Source organism: Lepidochelys kempii, chromosome 2, assembly GCF_965140285.1.
Source record: "Lepidochelys kempii isolate rLepKem1 chromosome 2, rLepKem1.hap1, whole genome shotgun sequence".
Classification (NCBI taxonomy): Eukaryota; Metazoa; Chordata; order Testudines; family Cheloniidae; genus Lepidochelys; species Lepidochelys kempii.
The window spans coordinates 147,486,403-147,507,865 of NC_136381.1; the positions used below are offsets into that span (position 1 = coordinate 147,486,403).

General features: G+C 41.5%; 1 protein-coding gene across 4 annotated transcripts in view; it reads left to right on the forward strand.

Annotated features, from left to right (window-relative positions):
- Positions 1 to 21,463, forward strand: part of NFX1 (nuclear transcription factor, X-box binding 1) — a 238,250-nt gene that overhangs the window by 34,466 nt on the left and 182,321 nt on the right. For all 4 annotated transcript variants that reach the window (XR_012157390.2, XM_073332429.2, XM_073332430.2 and 1 more), the window contains exons 4-5: positions 6,356 to 6,433; positions 7,330 to 7,435. Coding sequence is in view for 3 of the 4 variants with exons in the window: in XM_073332429.2 (XP_073188530.1) it covers positions 6,356 to 6,433; positions 7,330 to 7,435 (184 nt within the window). In the remaining variant the exon portion in view is untranslated. The remainder of the gene's footprint in view (positions 1 to 6,355; positions 6,434 to 7,329; positions 7,436 to 21,463) is intronic.

Here is a 21,463-nt window from a genome sequence, read left to right on the forward strand (position 1 = left end):
AAAGAAAGAAATATAGATGAGAGTTAAAATTGGTTAAATGGAATCAAATATGTACAACAATTGCCAAGTTCTTAGTTCAGGCTTGTTTCAGGCTTGATGGGATTACTGCTGATTTAAGCCAATCAAGTCTCTCGAGTACAAACATCCCAGATTGGAGGGGTCGTTCAGTCCTTTGTTCAGAGCTTCAGTTTCAAGCACAGTTCCTCTAGAGGTCAGAAGCAGGATTGAAGACAAAATGGAGGGGTTTCCACAGCCTTTTGTATCCCTGCCGTGTGGAAGGAAACCCCTTTGTTCTTACTGTGGGAAGTCACAGCCGCAAGATGGAGTTTGGAGTCACATGAGCAAGTCACGTATCCATGCATGCCTCAGTTAGCAGGTGGCAGCCATTGCTTACATGCTACCTTGAACATCTCCAGGAAGGTTCTCAGATGTGGATTGGAGTCTCCCAAGGTCCACTGTCAATTAAGTGTTTCTTAATTGGGCACCTAATCTGAATAATTCTTTCTCAAGAAGCTGACCAAATGCTTCACTAATGCTTCACTATGTGTTAGAATCAAACACATTGAGATACAAGTACATAGCCCATATTCATAACTTCACATACAGAAATGATACAGACAGCATAATCATAACCAGCAAATTACAACCTTTTCATAGACACCTTGCTTGGCCTCCTTTTTACAAGATTTGGTGCAATTATAGGATCTTGGTTGCAACAATGATTTATACGGTCACAGTTCATGTCAATAACATGTCACAGTCCCTAGTTGGTTCCTCCAGCACTTACACCAGGAAGTTGTCCCTCCACATTCTCCAAAAACTTCCTGGATTGTCTGTGCACTGCTATATTGCTCTCCCAGCAGATATCAGGGTGATTGAAGTCCCCCATGAAAACCAGGGCCTTGGATCTGGAAACTTCTGTTAGTTGTCCAAAGAAAGCCTAGTCTACCTCATTCTTCTGGTCTGGTGGTCTATAGCAGATGCCCACCACGACATCTCCCTTATTGCTCTCGCCTCTAAGATTAATCCAAAGACTGTCAACAGGCTTTTCTCCAGTTTCATACTGGAGCTCTGAGCAATCATACTGCTCTCTTACATACAGTGCAACTCCTCCACCTTTTCTCCCCCACCTGACCTTCCTGAACAGTTTATGCCCATCCATGACAGTGCTCCAGTCTGCCCATTTGACCTAGTTAGTTACTATCCTTTACCTTGTACATGTTGATTCGATCAGAACATCTCTATCCATCACACTGTTGTCGTGACCTTATCTTTAGGGAGGGGTCAGTGTGTTCCTGTTATCTTTGGGGAATGAGTTTGTACCACACCTGATATCGGGGTGTTCTGTTACCACCCTTATGGACTGTGGTTGCGTGAGTGTCCTGTGCCTAGCACTTCTTAGGAATGTGTATGTGTTTGCAATACCAGCCCTGTTTTTGCCAAGTTCTCTGAACTTGCAAGCAGGCATGTTTTATAACAGGGCCTGACTTCTGCTTACAGCCTGACTTTTGATAACTTTGTTTCATATCAGCAGGGCCAAAATACTACTTTAATTCAGGCCTCATGTTTTGTGCTCTCTTTCTACTACAAGGACCTTCCCCAGAAGCACAAGGGTTTGCTTCCCTTGTTGTCTTGGGTGAAAGATCTTGGTCTAGGATTGTTTCTCATCTGTATTCAATTTCTAAATACTTCAAACCCCCCTTTAATTGAAGGACCCATTTTTTGCAGCTATTCCTTTCTATCTAATTATGGATGCAAAAAATGACTTCTGTCCTTGCTTGTCTTGCTTGTCAGTATGATTTTGAACTGAATTGGGCCCACTATGGATGCCAGCCTACTCAAGGAGCAAGTTTGTTTTTGACCACCAAGAAGTTGCTGTGATCAGGTCCTGGCTCTTGCTACAAACATTGAGGCTGGATTCTGATGAAAACTCAAGACCAATACTGCTTTTATCCATCTGTGAGTGGCAAAGATGCAGTTTGGAAGGATGGTCTGCTACCGAAACTGGCCGAAGGGATCCCCTGTGTGTGGATTCTCAGGCTGCAGAGTGCCATGCTTAGTAGCCAAAGGATGTGCTTGTACTTCGGAAATCAAACCAGCAGGCCATGCACTTAGAATAATGGGCTACCACAAGGCTCTGTACTTGCTCCAATACACCAGTGATATGCATGAAACGATAGCGCAGAAGTTTGAGTATGCTGATGACTTGCAACTCAGGCTCATAGATTTAAAGAACTTGAAGTGAACCTTACATCTGACCTTAAGATCATGGAGGAGTACTTCCAGAAGTGGCAACAGAGACCAAATCTGAGTCAATCAGTAGTCTCTACTTTCCACCTTGATAATAGAATTGCACAAAATGCTCTAACTGTGGAGTTGTGTGGCGAAACTGTGCGTTATGACCGAAAACTAACATATCTTGGTGTCATCCTTGACTGTAGACTGACCTTTCATAATTACCTCAAGAAAGTAGCCTCTAACACGAAAACTTATTTCAAAATTATTCAGAAGTTAGTGGGAACAAGCTGTGGATCTACTGCCTCGGTGCTACAAACATCAGTCTTGGCCCTAGTGTACTACTTGCAGAGTACTGTGCACCTTTGTAGACAAGAATCTGCCGAACCCAGCTTGTGGCTGGGCAGCTGAATCAGAACATACGAATCATCACGGGAACTTTTAAAATCAACGTCTCTACCACGGCTTTCTGTATTAGCTTGAGGTTCGATGTTTGCTATCTGCTGAGATATATCCACAGGACAAGAACTTAAATGTTCCAAAGAGTACCCAGAACTTCCCATTCAGTAGGTTATGGATAACATATCCCAACAATGCCTGAAATTGCAAAATTTAATGACCACCTAATGTCTTTGGCTCCGGCCAGGGAATGGCAAAGTTCTGGATCTCATCTACCTTCCAAACAAGCACATCGTTACTGACCCAACAAGCTGCCCTCTTGGTTTTAACCTGCCACGCAGACTTTGTGCCACATTGAACAACATCTGAACAAACCGCGGAAGATGCAGCTAATAGATGCGCAAGTGGAAAATTGGACTCCCCTTTGTGTGACTGAGGTGAGACCATCCAAACCATCGAACATCACACATCTTTAGTTTGCCAACCCCACTGTTCACATCCTTTTACAGCCCATTCACACTCACCCACAGGATTTCATCTAGCGCTGTTAAATTAGAAAAGGAAGGAAAAGGTTGGTCTTGCCATTTTCTGTTCCTCTGGAGGTGGCAACAGCTAGGGGTAATTTATTTATGTACATTCCAGGTGTAGTCAGTGTGTCAGGTGTACCTATGTGAAATGGTGAAGGCAGTAGTAGGCCCTGCTTGGTAAAGTTGTGTTGGTGATATGAGGACTTCTAGATAACTTTGAGTTGTGTGATGGAGTTGTGGTTAAATGTTTTGCACCTTCTGTGTGAGCAAAGGGAAGAGCTGCATGAGTCTTCAGGTTCTACTGTGCATCAATGTATAGTTGTGTACATTATGGAATTAGCAGGGCACAGGTGTTTTAATAGAGTGCTTTCATATCCCAGCTTGCTACCAACAATTATCTATGCATTTATTATCTGCATATATTCCAGGTAAAGTGAGTGTGGTCGATGTCAGGTGTAGCTTGTTGGTAAATTGTCTAGTAAATTGCTTAACTACATTTTGGTTCCTTATGAAATATATTCAAGAGATGAAATAACCAATGTTAGTCAGGTTTAGTGCTATAAGCCAATAATGATATAATACAGGAAAATGGTTCTGTTCAATACCAGATTCCAGGAAGTCGTCTTATGTAGTATTGATGCATTCATCTCATGCAGAAGGTGTATGTGACGGGACCTCTGAGTACAGCCTGGGACTGTGGGACTGCTATGCACCCATAACTCTCCAGCCTGGGTTGTCTCTCACAGTGCTTTGCTAGTGTCAAGCAGCAAACCCTTCTAGGTGCTGTTATTACTCAGCCGCCACCATGCAGAGGCACACCCAGCTAAATTGCATGCATGTTCTCCAAGTCACTCATGAACTATGCACAGGGAAACATCAGCAAATCTCCCAAGCCACTAACCTTGCACCCAGGTGTGCTGAAACAATTTGTATAGTGGGGTTACTGAGATCCATTGAACCAAACTGTAAACCCTGTTTATGATGGAAACCACTTCAAGTCAGGGGATTTGGCCAGCACCCCTAATTCCAGCACCTATGCTTGCACTCCAGAAATATACCATCTTACACTGCTCAAGACCTTCTCTTTAACAGTGCAAACTCATTAGTTGGCCACTTCATCAAAGGAAAGTGGATGTGCACTAGCCTTTGTAAACTGAGCAGATTCTCCAAGCACTTTAGACAAACTCACTGGTAAGGGTAAAACATTAAGTTTATTAACTACAAAAAGATAGATTTCAAGTGATTATAAGTGGTAGGCATAAAGGTTAGAGATGCTTACTTTTTCTTTTCTAAAGGTAACTATGCGTTCTAAATCCTAAATTTTTAAACTAAGCAAGAGTTTAATCAAATAGTTTTTCTCATCCCACTGAATGTAGCAGGTAGGTTATAGTTCTTAATGCACAGGCTGAATTTCCTTCTCAGTCTGGGACTAGCCTTCTCAGTTCAGTCTCTGTCTTCTCACTGTTCTTGTTGTCTTCAGCGTAAGTGGAGAGAGGTGGTCTCATGATGCCACTGTCCCTTATTTTATACTCTCATTTCATGTGTCTGGAAAAATACTGGCTCAGACATGTACTAGTGGGCCTGCTGAGTCAGAGTTGAGCAATCCTCGTGTGCTGCTTTGCACAACTGAGTCATAGAGTTTAGGGTTATATGGGGAATATAAGAGAGGGCACAAGCATCCGTATCCACTATTTCTAGGCAGATATATTCAAGAACCTTTTCAGGACTACAAAGTGTTGATAAAAGATTCCCCTTCTGTGAGGTTTCACTAAGTCAAGCATTTGGCTAGTTGCTGGCTAGAACAGCGCACAGCTTAATACAAGGAATTTGCTGTGTGTCTTTCTGCCTTTCAGTGCTCATCTTTATCAAGCACTATAAAATGGATATAGTGTTTGTCCAATGTGGCATTTGGATGAAAGGTTTTGTAGTCTTTCATTCACACCCTTCATGCTATCATGGAAGCACTCAGTCTCATACAGGGACTGAATCCTTGGGATATTTTTTCTGCTCTGTGACCTACCTACAGTTGGGTCTTATGTTCTGTGATATTGCTTACCACTCAGGGTGTTGCCCATATCACAGTCACATGACACTCCAGTCATACACTAAGCTATTGGGGATAACTGAGTTCAGAAGACCATATTGCTGCTTGTTTACCCACAAAAGCATCATTGCCCATGTATCTTTCTCAGACCAACTGAATCTAGTTATGCTTTAGCTGCTTAAGAGCTCTTTACAGTTCAGTGGTTTGTCTCTGTTTAGGTGCTTATAAAATGTTTCCAAGTAATCTGCTAACCTTTACTTCAATAAAGTGATGTATTGAACTCCATTGCTAATTATAAAGTATTTTTTCACACCACATATCCATACTTGTGGCTCTTCTCTGAACCCTCTCCTGTTTTTCAGCATCTTTTTTTTTTTTTTTTGAGGTTTGGACACCAGAACTGGATGCAGTTTTTCCCATAATGGTCTCACCAATACCACGTACTGGGATTATTACCTTCCTTATATACTATCCTGTTTATACATCCAGTGATCATGTTAGCTCATTTTGACACATTGCTATGTCAGGAATTCGTGTTCAATTGATTATTTACTCTGACCTCAAGTCCTCCTCAATGCTGCTTTCCAGAATAAAGGCTGTCATCCTGCAAGCATGGCCTGTAATTTGTGTTCCTAAATGTGTGACTTTGTGTTTGATTGTATTTAAAATGTATTTTGATTGGCATCCATCATAATGGTGATCCAAATCACTTGGTAATATGCAGTCCCCATTGGCATTTACCAGTCCATCAATCTTTGTTTTATCTGCAAGCTTTACTGGCAATGAGTTTATATTTTCTTCCAAGTAATTGTTAAAAATAGAGTAACATTGGGCTGAGAACTAATCCCTGCGGGACCCCGGTAAGAACACTACCACTCATTGATGATCTTGAAGTAGCAATTCTGTTTTGAGATCTATCCATTCATTTTTATTTTATTTATAATGAGTGACTAATTTTTGTATAGCACTAACTTATTAAACAGAATGTGACACATTACAAAATCAGATTTCGATAATGTGGTATAGTATTACTTGAAATGGTGAAACTAGTAAAGTCTAAAAAAAGTTTTCTGTCCTGTGCCACTAGTCTAAATTATTTATCATCTGTCTTAAACGTATTTTAAGTTCTTGTATATTAATTTCTTTACAGATGGCAATAGTGGCTGGAGATGTCCTGCTTGTCAAAATGCTTCAACACAAGTTCCTACTACTTACACCTGTTTTTGTGGTGAGTGTATTTCATATTTACAGTTGGTATTCTTTAATTGATAAGTTCTAATACTGTTGAAGAATCTATCCTTACATCCCCAAAAGCTCTCTTTCATGGCTACTTTGTTAATGATATTGGAAGATAACTGCCTGATTTGTGTGATGTTTCATTACTATATAAAAATTACATATAACAAATATTTAGATAAATGTTAAAATAAAACCTTTATTAGGAATGTTGTGGAATCAGTATTGATATGAAGACATTTAGTAGGAAAAAATCTAGAAAACTGCTAGCATACATCGTTTCTAAGGTACAGGTAATTACATCAATTATTTAAACCAATATAGTTAAACCAATTCAGACTCCTGTTTGGACACTCTTATTTTGGCATAAGAGTGGCTTTATTGGTTTAATTTAAATTGATTAGAAACGGGATTAAATTAAACTGAAATAAGTGTTCACACAGGAGCTTGCACTAGTTCTAATTATATCAGTTGAAGAAAAGATTTACGTTAAACAGGAGCAACTTTCCTGTGTAGATCCAGAGCCTAGATCTCTACTTTACCATATGTAGGCTGATGCACAAAACATTGCAGAATCATGAGATAAATGAATTATGAGATATCTAAAGGTATGAAGTTATGTTTGAGACTTACACTCAATTTCCAAACTTCCGAGCAGCTTCAATCAGCTTCCACTTCTTAAAATCAGCCTGTCTTGGAACAGTTGCCTCCTATATTCTAAAAAACGTGGAATATCACCTCACTAAAAGTGACACCTCAAAGTCCAAGATGGTCGCTCCCTCATCATTCTCAGCATGTTTACCTTATCTTGCCTTTAAGTTCATTTTTATATTGAAGTATACAATGCTGTTTCTGCATCAGATTTTTTGTTTTTGTTTTGCTTTTTAGGTAAGGTAAACAACCCTGAATGGAATAGAAATGAAATTCCACACAGCTGTGGAGAGCTTTGTAGAAAAAGAAGACCAGGTCAGGACTGTCCACATTCTTGTAATATGTAAGTAAGAGTGTTTCAGAATGTTTTGTAGTGATCTACAAGCATTTGTGAAATCTGTGGAAACAGATATTTGGATATTTGTATTTTTCTTTCAATTTGTCGGTCACTTAATTCTTAAAACCCCTGTTTTGATGGCTGTTTAGTGAATGAACAAAAGATTTGTATGAAATTGATTACTATGGAATGTGGTTTTCTTTACCAGTATGAAAAAGTTTCAGGCTTTCCGTGACTAATACCAGCTACTATTTGTTAAACATTTTTCAGGTTCCTTTAGGAAAGTGTAAAAATTTAAACTTTTTCAATGTCTTTAATTCTGAGCATAAAATTTATTTACATTTTATACATCACCGGATTGAGTATATTTTTCAGTAGAAGCGTGGAAGTTAGTATAGTGGTGCTTGTTGTTCCTCTTCACTCTGTTTTATAGAGAGGGGAAATAATAAGTGAATTTTCAGTTCTGATCTCGTTGTAAAAGAAATAAAATTACAGTGTAACCAGATATAACAAATGACAGAAATTTTTAGAAATATTAATCTTTGTTTAAAGGCTTGTGCTTATGGCTGAAAATTTTGGATTTTAAGTGTAACAGCCCATCTTTCATAGAACTGATATGTTTTTTGTATTGGGAATGAAAAATAAAATCAATTTTTTTAGGATTGGTTAGTTTTTGGGCCAGTCTGCTGAAATAGTATCTTTAGCATTTAAGTATTGCCACCAAGATCAAAGATTGTGCACCCTGTTTTATTAAAGAAAAACAACTTAAAAATGTTGACCACTGTGTGCCCCTTTACTGTTGTAAAGATAAACTTAGTAGGTAAATCTATAATTTCCCCACTTTCTAAAACTGCTTTGAAAAAGGCATTTCTAGCTTCCTAATACAATGATCATTAGTAGCTGCAGGTTTGTTTCCCCTTAAAAAATGAGGAAAGATGGTCAGGTGCTGGACTGGACATCAAGAGACCTAGGTTCTAGTCTCACCTTGGCCACTGACTTGCTGTGTGGCTTCTCGAACAGAAGTTACGGGCTTCATGCAGAATTTACTGGGTGGCGTTCTATGGCCTATGTTGTTCAGAGGTCAAAAAACGAGATCATAATGCTTCGTTCTTGCTTTAAAATGTATGAAACTATCTATGCAAGTTAGTGTGCTATAGAGATATTGTCAAGTTGAATCTTTTTTTATATTGACTGACTTTAAAATGTTCTCCCAGAAAAACCTTTAAACAGTATTTCCTGAAACTTCTTTTTTTAAAAGGTAGGGATATTTAAAAGGGTCATTTGGGCAGGCCCAGAATGCCTGTTGCTTTTTTAGTTTTAGCTTTGCTGCTGCTGTTACTAGTAGATCTGCTCTGACTGAGCCCAAGGAAAGGCATGCACCATCATCAAAACAGTCATGTTGACTCTACATTTAGCAGCACCTTATGAATAAATAAATACACTGATTAAATAAATTTTTCTTTAGTCTGTCTCAGTTGTGGTAATCTTCAGGGTTACTTATAACAATAGTGAGTGCAAAACATCAGATGGAAATGTGATTTTCCAAAAGCATGATATCCCTTTAAGTGACCTTGGAAGTAAAACTAAAATAAAGCTCCAATAATATCAAGAACTAAAAATATATTAAATATTTCTGTTCTATATAACATTATGGTATTCATATTTTGCTTGTATTTATTTGAGAACACAATGGCTAAAACTCCTCCCCACACGCTAATATTCTTATATGTCAATACAGATGTAATATGAGATCTTCTCAGAAGGTGGAAAGGAAACCAGTTAAAAGCGTTGTGGTATTTCTGTATAATGGGAACTGATCCAGCTTGAACACATTAGTTTCAAGAACTTTCAGAGGAACACATAATGGGGAAGAAGAGAATAAAAGCAAATGTGTACCCAGTGTTGCCTCAAATATTTAAAACGTGTTAGTGATCTAATATTGTTTGTAAATTTCTGGGGCAAAGATTTTTCTTTCTACGTGTTTGTGTGGTATCTGGCACGGTGGATCCCTAATCTTATATGGGCATTTGAAGAAGTAGTAATACATAATAATGAAAACAAGGAAAATTAATATACGATTATATAGAAATACAAACTAAGTAGCTTTGTTTAGGTTTTCATTATTAAATCAAATATCTTCATTACCTTTTTAACAGTGTATACCTAGTCTTGTACAAATTCCTACCTTTGTAAGACCAGAAGGGGACCATTATGATCACCTAGCCTGACTTCCTGCATAGTACAGGTCATATGAATTCTGGGTGGAATTCTGCATCAAGCTCATATCTTGTGGAGCATGTTTTTTTGGAAAGCTGGTCTTAATTCAAAGATTTCAAGTGATGGAGAATCCACCAAATCGCTGGGTAAATTGTTCCAATAGGAAATTATCCTCATTGTTAAAATGTTGTATGTTGTTCCTAACCTCAAATTAGATTAATTTTGCTTCCACACATCAGCACTTATTATGTCTTTGTCTGCTGTATTAAAGAGCCCTGTATATCCTTATGGAGGTACTTACGACACATGATCAAGTAATGTTTTAACCTTGTATCTGGTAAACTAAATAGATAGAGCTTTTTAAGTCTTTCACTGTAAGGCAGGATTTGCAGACCTCAGATCATTCTTGTAGTTCTCTTCAGAACCCTTTCCAAACTTTCAACGTTTATGTAGTGTGGACACCAGGACTGGACATACCATTCCAGTAACGGTCTCACCACAGTTGTGTGTACAGAGGTAGTATGATAGAATCATAGAATCTCAGGGTTGGAAGGGACCTCAGGAGGTCATCTAGTCCAACCCCCGGCTCAAAGCAGGACCAATCCACAACTAAATCATCCTAGCCAGGGCTTTGTCAAGCCTGACCATAAAAATATCTAAGAAAGAGATTCCACCACCTTCCTAGGTAACGCATTCCAGTGTTCCACCACCCTCCTAGTGAAACAGTTTTTCCTAATATCCAACCTAAACCTCCCCCACTGTAACTTGAGACCATTACTCCTTGTTCTGTCATCAGCTACCACTGAGAACAGTCTAGTTCCACCCTCTTTGGAACCCCCTTTCAGGTAGTTGAAAGCAGCTATCAAATCCCCCCTCATTCTTCTTTTTCGCAGACTAAACAATCCGAGTTCCCTCAGCCTCTCCTCATAAGTTATGTGTTCCAGTCCCCTAATCATTTTTGTTTCCCTCCGCTGGACGTTTTCCAATTTTTCCACATCCTTCTTGTAGTGTGGGGCCCAAAACTGGACACAGTACTCCAGATGAGGCCTCACCAATGTCAAATAGAGGGGAATGATCACGTCCCTCGATCTGCTGGCAATGCTCCTACATATACATCCCAAAATGCCATTGGCCTTCTTGGCAACAAGGGCACACTGTTGTCTCATAGCCAGCTTCTCGTCCACTGTAACCCCTAGGTCCTTTTCTGCAGAACTGGTGCCGAGCCATTCGGTCTCTAGTCTGTAGTGGTGCATGGGATTCTTCCGTCCTAAGTGCAGGACTCTGCGCTTGTCCTTGTTGAACCTCATCAGATTTCTTTTCGCCCAATCCTCAAATTTGTCTAGGTCCCTCTGTATCCTATCCCTACCCTCCAGGGTATCTATCTCTCCTCCCAGTTTAGTGTCATCTGCAAACTTGCTGAGGGTGCAATCCACACCATCCTCCAGATCATTTATGAAGATATTGAACAAAACTGGCCCGAGGACCGACCCTTGGGGTACTCCACTTGATACTGGCTGCCAACTAGACATGGAGCCATTGATCACTACCCGTTGAGACCAACAATCTAGCCAACTTTCCATCCACCTTATAGTCCATTCATCCAGCCCATACTTCTTTAACTTGCTGGCAAGAATACTGTGGAAGACCGTGTCAAAAGCTTTGCTAAAGTCAAGGAACAATATGTCCACTGCTTTCCCCTCATCCACAGAGCCAGTTATCTCGTCATAGAAGGCAATTAGATTAATCAGGCATGACTTTCCCTTGATGAATCCATGCTGACTGTTCCTGATCACTTTCCTCTCCTCTAAGTGCTTCAGAATTGATTCCTTGAGGACCTGCTCCATGATTTTCCAGGGCCTGAGGTGAGGCTGACTGGCCTGTAGTTCCCAGGATCCTCCTTCTTCCCTTTTTTAAAGATGGGCCCTACATCCAGGACTTCCCCCGATTGCCATGAGTTTTCAAAGATAATGGCCAATGGCTCTGCAATCACATCCGCCAACTCCTTTAGCACTCTCGGATGCAGCGCATCCGGCCCCATCGACTTGCGCTCGTCCAGCTTTTCTAAATAGTCCCAAACCACTTCTTTCTCCACAGAGAGCTGGTCACCTCCTCCCCATGCTGTGCTGCCCAGTGCAGTAATCTGGGAGCTGACCTTGTTCATGAAGACAGAAGCAAAAAAAGCATTGAGTACATTAGCTTTTTCCACATCCTCTGTCACTAGGTTGCCTCCCTCATTCAGTAAGGGGCCCACACTTTCCTTGACTTTCTTCTTGTTGCTAACATACCTGAAGAAACCCTTCTTGTTACCCTTAACATCTCTTGCTAGCTGCAACTCCAGGTGTGATTTGGCCTTCCTGTTTTCATTCCTGCATCCCCGAGCAATATCTTTATATTCCCCCCTGGTCATTTGTCCAATCTTCCACTTCTTGTAAGCTTCTTTTTTGTGTTTAAGATCAGCAAGGATTTCACTGTTAAGCCAAGCTGGTCTCGTGCCATAATTACTATTCTTTCTACACATCGGGATGGTTTGTCCCTGTAACCTCAGTAAGGATTCTTTAAAATACAGCCAGCTCTCCTGGACTCCTTTCCCCCTCATGTTATTGTCCCAGGGGATCCTGCCCATCAGTTCCTGGAGGGAGTCAAAGTCTGCTTTTCTGAAGTCCAGGGTCCGTATTCTGCTGCTCTCCTTTCTTCCCTGTGTCAGAATCCTGAACTCGACTATCTCATGGTCACTGCCTCCCAGGTTCCCATCCACTTTAGCTTCCCCTACTTATTCTTCCCGGTTTGTGAGCAGCAGGTTGGTTCCTTCTGCCCCTAGTTGGTTCCTCCAGCACTTGCACCAGGAAATTGTCCCCTACACTTTCCAAAAACTTCCTGGATTGTCTGTGCACCGCTGTATTGCTCTCCCAGCAGATATCAGGGTGATTGAAGTCTCCCATGAGAACCAGGGCCTGCGATCTAGTAACTTCTGCGAGTTGCCAGAAGAAAGCCTCGTCCACCTCATCCCCCTGGTCCGGTGGTCTATAGCAGACTCCCACCACGACATCACCCTTGTTGCTCACACTTCTAAACTTAATCGAGAGACACTCAGGTTTTTCTGCAGTTTCATACTTGAGCTCTAAGCAGTCATACTGCCCCCTTTCATACAGTGCAACTCCCTCACCTTTTCTACCCTTCCTGTCCTTCCTGAACAGTTTATATCCATCCATGACAGTATTCTAGTCATGTGAGTTATCCCACCAAGTCTCTGTTATTCCAATCACATCATAATTCCTTGACTGTACCAGGACTTCCAGTTCTCCCTACTTGTTTCCCAGGCTTCTTGCATTTGTGTATAGGCACTTGAGATAAGTCGCTGATCGTCCCTCTTTCTCAGTATGAGGCAGGAGCCCTGCCCTCTCGTGCGCTCCTGCTCGTGCTTCCTCCCGGTATCCCACTTCCCCACTTACCTCAGGGCTTTGGTCTCCTTCCCCCACTGAACCTCGTTTAAAGCCCTCCTCACTCGGTTAGCCAGCCTGCTTGCGAAGATGCTCCTCCCTCTCTTCGTTAGGTGGAGCCCGTCTCTGCCTAGCACTCCTCCTTCTTGGAACACCATCTCATGGTCAAAGAATCCAAAGCCTTCTCTCCAACACCACCTGCGTAGCCATTCATTGACTTCTATGATTCGACAGTCTCTACCCAGGCCTTTTCCTTCCATGCTGAGGATAGTTGAGAAGACCACTTGCGCCTCAAACTCCTTTATCCTTCTTCCCAGAGCCACATAGTCCGCAGTGATCCGCTCAAGGTCATTCTTGGCAGTATCATTGGTGCTCACGTGGAGAAGCAGGAAGGGGTAGCGATCCGAGGGCTTGATGAGTCTTGGCGGTCTCTCCGTCACATCGTGAATCCTAGCTCCTGGCAAGCAGCGGACTTGTGACCTCTGTGTGTGTGTGTGTGGGTGACACACACACACACCACCCCTCCCAGCACTTTGGAAAGTGGAAGGAGTGGTGCGCTCCAGTGGGATAGCATGGGTTCATCATCACATTCAGTTTCCGCAGGGAATGTTTGCTGCCGCTGCCATACATCTATTGTGTCTCCTCCCTCCATTCATGCTTCCTTATCGAGTGTTAGGCTACATTAACAACATGTTAACCCTTGAGGGCTCAGCAGAGTGCTAGTTCATCATTTAGGAGCAAGACATTCCCTGGGAAGTATGCCACCCTCTTTCACAATGTCTTTTGTCTGGTAAAAAAAATGTCCCTGGAACCTAAACCCTCGCCGCGCCCCCCCCATTAATTCCTATGGGGAAATTGGATTCACTTAACATCATTTCACTTAAAGTAGCATTTTTCAGGGACATAACTACAACGTTAAGCAAGGAGTTACTGTATAATTATCCTTATCTCTATTGACAGTAGATGTTTCTTATCAGTTGCTTAGATTTCTTAACTTCTGATTTATATCCATTGTCATCCACATCCAATCTTTTCCCATTTGTTTCATAATTTCTTAAGTTGTGAATGTTTAAATGTTTAAAGCTGTCGTTTACATGCACAACATTAGAATGAAAATTTTTTTTTTACTCTGAGGAAGCGAAGGCTTTTCTTATGTCGTTTTTGAATACTGTGAATGAAATACAGTGAGGGTTTGGATGGTTTACAGAACAGTATTCCCACAGATTTTATCTTAGATTTTTAGTAAAATGTTCTATGTTATGGTAACATTTCGCTGTATATTAACATGACTTCATCTTATAGCCTCCATTTGCTATCATGTATTTCTTGTAGGTTTTTACTGTTTTTAGAAATGCTTGATAGCTCTTTTTTTTTTTTTTTTTTAACATAAACTCCCAGGTGATTTGAGAGATTTTACTTATCTCTGATGAAGGACCTTGTTAAAGCTTTCTGTAATTTTTAATAAATGGTGTCAACCAGTTCTTTTTTTATCCATTATTTTACTGACATGTTTGAATAATCAGAGATTAGAGAAACACTAGTTCCTTTTGCAAAAGCTGGTTAGACCATATTATAATGTGATTTTTCCAGATGTTTTGTTCTATTTTTAATGATCATTTCAACCATTCTGCGGGGTATTAAATGTAAGGCTTACCAGTGTCCAGTTCCCCAGATCACCTCTAGAATTTTTTAAAATACAGATACATTTGCTACACTCCAGTCCTCTGAAACTGTTTTCAGAGACTATCTAGTTTTGTTAGAAGCTAAGCCACTTCACATTGAGGCATCTTCAGAACTCTTGGGTGTACACCAGCTGGCCTGGTGACTTACTGCTTTTTAAATTATCAGCTTGTTCCAGCACCTTTTCTTCTAACGTAGTCTCTGATAACACCTCTTCTTTATTACCAGAAAAGAGCGGGTCTGAGGTAGGTATCTGCCCAACCTCCTCTCCAGAGAAGAATGGTGCAAAAAAATCATTTAGCTTCTCAGCAATAACCTTCTCTTTACCTGAGAATCTCAGCTTTCATTTTAAAAGTAAATTTCTAACCTTCATGGTTGTAGAGAGGAGCATGAGAATAACTAGAATGATTCGGGACATGGAAAAACTCTCATACGAAGAGAGTGAAAAGGTTTGGGATTGTTTACCTTAGAAAGGAGACTAATAAGAGAGGACAAATGATAATATGTATAAAATAAATGATACAGAGAAGGTAGATCAGGATCTTCTGTTCTGTCCCTTTAAGAATAAGGGGACCTTCAATTAAATTAAAACGTGGCAACTTCAAAACTGATTGAAGAAATACTTTTTTACGGAGTACATAATTAGACTGGAACTTATTGCCATATGAAATTGTGGAGGCCAAGAAATTAACCATATAGATGTCCAATCTCATTTTGAATCTTGATAATTTCTTGGACTCCATCTCTAATATCCCTTTCTCTAATAGCCCTTCAACAATGTCACCTTTCATTGCAAACTAGATACCATTAGCTTGAATTTGAACATGGTTTTACAAAAGGTAGATCATGTCAAACCAACCTCATCTACTTCTTTGAGACGGTAACAGATTTTTTTTTAGACAAAGGAAATGCAATGGGTCTAATTTACCTTGATTTCAGTAAGGCATTTGATATGGTTCCACATGGGGAATTATTAGCTAAATTGGAAAAAATGGGGATCAATATGAAAATTGAAAGGTGGATAAGGAACTGGTTAAAGGGGAGACTACAATGGGTCACACTGAAAGGTGAACTGTCAGGATAGAAGGGGGTTACTAGTGGAGTTCCTCAGGGATCGGTTTTGGGACCAATCTTATTTAATCTTTTTATTACTGACCTTGGCACAAAAAGTGGGAATGTGCTAATAAAGTTTGCGGATGATACAAAGCTGGGAGGTATTGCCAATACACAGAAGGACCGGGATAGCATACAGGAAGATCTGGATGACCTTGTAAACTAGAGTAATAGTAATAGGATGGGTTTCAGAGTAGCAGCCGTGTTAGTCTGTATCTGCAAAAAGAACAGGAGTACTTGTGGAATCTTAGAGACTAACAAATTTGAGCATAAGCTTTCATGGGCTACAGCCCACTTCATCAGATGAATAGAATGGAACATATAGTAAGAAGACAGACAGACACACACACACACCATGAAAAGGTGGAAGTTGCCATACCAACTGTAAGAGGCTAATTAATTAAGATGAGCTATTATCAGCAGGAGAAAAAACAAAAACACTTTTGTAGTGATAATCAAGATGGCCCATTTCAGACAGTTGACTGAAGGTGTGAGGATACTTAACATGGGGAAATAGATTCAATTTGTGTAGTGACCCAGCCACTCCCAGTCTCTATTCAAGCTAATGGTATCTAGTTTGCAAATTTAATTCCAGTTCAGCAGTTTCTTGCTGGAGTCTTTGAAGCTTTTCTGTTGCAAAATTGTCACCTTTAAGTCTGTTACTGAGTGACCAGAGAGGTTGAAGTGTTCTCCTACTGGTTTTTGAATGTTATGATTCCTGATGTCAGATTTTTGTCCATTTATTCTTTTGCGTAAAGACTGTCCGGTTTGACCAGTGTACATGGCAGACGGGCATTGCTGGCACATGATGGCATATATCACATTGGTAGATGTGCAGGTGAACGAGACCCTGATTGCATGGCTGATGTGATTAGGTCCTATGATGGTGTCACTTGAATAGATATGTGGACAGAGTTGGCATTGGGCTTTATTGCAAGGATAGGTCTCCTGGTTAGTGTTTTTGTTGTGTGGTGTGTGGTTGCTGGTGAGTATTTGCTTCAGGTTGGGGGCTTATTCCTTCACCCGCTTACTTCCATGGTCCTTCTCACATGAACAGAGAGCAACAATACCCGAAGTCCAAAGATGCAAAGAATTCGATGTTTTTTGGAGTGAACTTCGAGCAAGCATGATTCCAGTTTCCTTCCTTAGTGTCCCCCTTCCCAGCTCTGACACCACAGAGCCTTACCTGTGTCCCTGTTCCCATTCCCCCCCTTAGTAAAACATGATTCCAATTCCCCACCCCCATTCCGTTCCCCGCCCCCCACTTCCTGATTGACTGCAGACTATATAGTAAAACTTGAGTTCTGCTTAGCTATACCTTAACCAATCATTTTACTGAATTTTAACTCGCCAATCCTAACATATTGTAACATGATCATTTAACCAATTATATCCCACCACCTTAATTAGTTTACACCCAGCAAAATTAATTATATAGCAGACAGAAACAATCACAGAACCGGACAGAGACCATGCAAATAAACAATATCAAAGTGGGAACTATAATGACAAAACAATACAGAAGTGAGGATTTCACAACTACATCTATAAAGACATAAGGGTTTCCCAGCTGTGTCTATTGATAAGTGAGTTCTTACTGAACAGAAAACTATCAAACTAAACTTCCTTTTACATCCTCTAGGCTCTTCCCTTTCTCTGGAGGTGATAGATCAGATCACCTTTCTAACAGCCCCAGATTGCCTTATTTCAATGTGACTAGTTTGGAATGTGAGGATGTGACCATATGCTTCCCAGGTTATGGCTGCCTCTGCTGCTTAGCCAGAGATCTTAGCCTAAGAACAGGGCCTCAAACTGTCACAGTAAGAGAAGGCCCTTACACCAGCAGACAGTGATTTTGATTTTCTTTCTTTTATACCTCTATAACTAGCTAAGTGATAAGAATACACCTAAATTCTTAGAGTATAGGCCTTTAGAGTCTGGCCTGAATATCTATATCTTAACAGGGTTGTCCATAAGCGAGGACTGGTCTGTCTCCCAAGATCTGTGAGAGCGAGGGATCGTCTTTCAGGATAGGTTGTAGATCTTTGATGATGCGCTGGAGAGGTTTTAATTGAGGGCTGAAGGTGACGGCTAGAGGCGTTCTGTTATTTTTTTTGTTGGGCCTGTCCTGTAATAGGTGACTTCTGGGTACTCTTCTGGCTCTGTCAATCTGTTTCTTCACTTCAGCAGGTGGGTATTATAGTTTTAAGAATGCTTGATAGAGATCTTGTAGGTGTTTGTCTCTGAGGGATTGGAGCAAATGCGGTTGTATCTTAGAGCTTGGCTGTAGACAGTGGATCGTGTGGTGTGTCCTGGATGGAAGCTGGAGGTATGTAAGTAAGTGTAGCGGTCGGTAGGTTTCCGGTATTGGGTGGTGTTTGTGACCATCGTTTATTAGCGCAGTAGTGTCCAGGAAATAGACCGCTTGTGTGGATTGGTCCAGGCTGAGGTTGATGGTGGGATGGAAATTGTTGAAATCATGGTGGAATTCCTCAAGGGCTTCTTTTCCATGGGTCCTGATGATGATGATGTCATCAATGTAGCGCAAGTAGAGTACGGGCATTGGGGGATGAGAGCTGAGGAAGCGTTGTTCTAAGTCAGCCATAAAAATGTTGGCATACTGTGAGGCCATGCGTGTACCCATATCAGTGCCGCTGACTTGAAGGTATACATTGTCCCCAAATGTGAAATAGTTGTGGGTGAGGACAAAAAGTCACAAAGGTCAGCTACCAGGTTTGCTGTGACATTATCAGGGATACTGTTCCTGATAGCTTGTAGTCCGTCTTTGTGTAGAATGTTGGTGTAGAGGGCCTCTACATCCATAGTGGCCAGGATGGTGTTTTCTGGAAGATTACCGATGGATTGTAGTTTCCTCAGGAAGTCAGTGGCATCTCGAAGATACCTCGGAGTGCTGGTAGTGTAGGGCCTGAGGAGAGAGGATGAAATTTAATAGTGAAAAGTGCAAGGTCATGCATTTAGGGATTAATAACAAGAATTTTTGTTATAAACTGGGGGCACATCACTTGGAAGTAACAGAGGAGGAGAAGGACCTCGGAGTGTTGGTTGATCACAGGATGACTATGAGCCGCCAATGTGATATGGCTGTGAAAAAAGCTAATGCAGTCTTGGGATGCATCAGACAAGGTATTTCCAGTAGAGATAAGGAGGTGTTAGTACCGTTATACAAGGTACTGGTGAGACCTCCTCTGGAATATTGTGTGCAGTTCTGGTCTCCCATGTTTGAGGGATGAATTCAAACTGGAACAGGTACAGAGAAGGGCTACTAGGATGATCCAAGGAATGGAAAACCTGTCTTATGAAAGGAAAATCTGTCTTCTGAAAGGTTTTCAGAGTAGCAGCCGTGTTAGTCTGCATTCGCAAAAAGGAAAGGAGTACTTGTGGCACCTTAGAGACTAACAAATTTATCTGAGCATAAGCTTTCGTGAGCTACAGTTCACTTCATCGGATGCATTCAGTGGAAAATACAGTGGGGAGATTTATATAGAGAGAGAACATGAAACAATGGGTGTTACCATACACCCTGTAACAAGAGAGTGATCACTTAAGGTGAGCTATTACCAGCAGGAGAGTGCGGGGGGTGTGTGTGTACCTTTTGTAGTGATAATCAAGGTGGGCCATTTCCAGCAGTTGACAAGAAAGTCTGAGGAACAGTGGGGGGTGGGGAATAAACATGGGGAAATAGTTTTACTTTGTGTAATGACCCATCCATTCCCAGTCTCTATTCAAGCCTAAGTTAATTGTGTCCAGTTTGCAAATTAATTCCAATTCAGCAGTCTCTCGTTGGAGTCTGTTTTTGAAGTTTTTTTGTTGCAATTCTTCAACTTTTAGGTCTGTAATTGAGTGACCAAAGAGATTGAAGTGTTCTCCAACTGTTTTTGAATGTCATAATTTTTGATGTCTGATTTGTGTCCATTTATTTTTTTATGTAGAGACTGTCCAGTTTGACCAATGTACATGGCAGAGGGGCATTGCTGGCACATAGAATCATAGAATATCAGGGTTGGAAGGGACCTCAGGAGGTCATCTAGTCCAACCCCCTGCTCAAAAGCAGGACCCATACCCAATTAAATCATCCCAGCCAGGGCTTTGTCAAGCCTGACCTTAAAAATATCTAAGAAAGAGATTCCACCACCTCCCTAGGTAATGCATTCCAGTGTTTCACCGCCCTCCTAGTGAAAAAGTTTTTCCTAATATCCAACCTAAACCTCCCCCACTGCAACTTGAGACCATTACTCCTTGTCCTGTCCTCTTCTACTACTGAGAATAGTCTGGAACCACCTCTCAGGTAGTTGAAAGCAGCTATCAAATCCCCCCTCATTCTTCTCTTCTGCAGACTAAACAATCCCAGTTCCCTCAGCCTCTCCTCATAAGTCATGTGTTCCAGACCCCTAATCATTTTTGTTGCCCTTCGCTGGACTCCTTCCAATTTATCCACATCCTTCTTGTAGTGTGGGGCCCAAAACTGGACACAGTACTCCAGATGAGGCCTCACCAATGTCAAATAGAGGGGGACGATCACGTCCCTCGATCTGCTCGCTATGCCCCTACTTATACATCCCAAAATGCCATTGGCCTTCTTGGCAACAAGGGCACACTGCTGACTCATATCCAGCTTCTCGTCCACTGTCACCCCTTGGTCCTTTTCCGCAGGACTGCTGCCTAGTCATTCGGTCCCTAATCTGTAGCTGTGCATTGGGTTCTTCCGTCCTAAGTGCAGGACCCTGCACTTATCCTTATTGAACCTCATCAGATTTCTTTTGGCCCAATCCTCCAATTTGTCTAGATCCCTCTGTATCCTATCCCTGCCCTCCAGCGTATCTACCACTCCTCCCAGTTTAGTATCATCCGCAAGTTTGCTGAGAGTGCAATCCATACCATCCTCCAGATCATTTATGAAGATATTGAACAAAACCGGCCCCAGGACCGACCCCTGGGGCACTCCACTTGACACTGGCTGCCAACTAGACATGGAGCCATTGATCACTGCCCGTTGAGCCCGACAATCTAGCCAACTTTCTACCCACCTTATAGTGCATTCATCCAGCCCATACTTCTTTAACTTGTTGACAAGAATATTGTGGGAGACCATGTCAAAAGCTTTGCTAAAGTCAAGAAACAATACATCTACTGCTTTCCCTTCATCCACAGAACCAGTAATCTCATCATAGAAGGCGATTAGATTAGTCAGGCATGACCTTCCCTTGGTGAATCCATGCTGACTGTTCCTGATCACTTTTCTCTCATGTAAGTGCTTCGGGATTGATTGATTCTTTGAGGACCTGCTCCATGATTTTTCCGGGGACTGAGTTGAGGCTGACTGGCCTGTAGTTCCCAGGATCCTCCTTCTTCCCTTTTTTAAAGATTGGCACTACGTTAGCCTTTTTCCAGTCATCTGGGACTTCCCCCGTTCGCCATGAGTTTTCAAAGATAATGGCCAATGGCTCTGCAATCACAGCCGCCAATTCCTTTAGCACTCTCGGATGCAACGCGTCCGGCCCCATGGACTTGTGCACGTCCAGCTTTTCTAAATAGTCCCTAACCACCTCTTTCTCCACAGAGGGCTGGC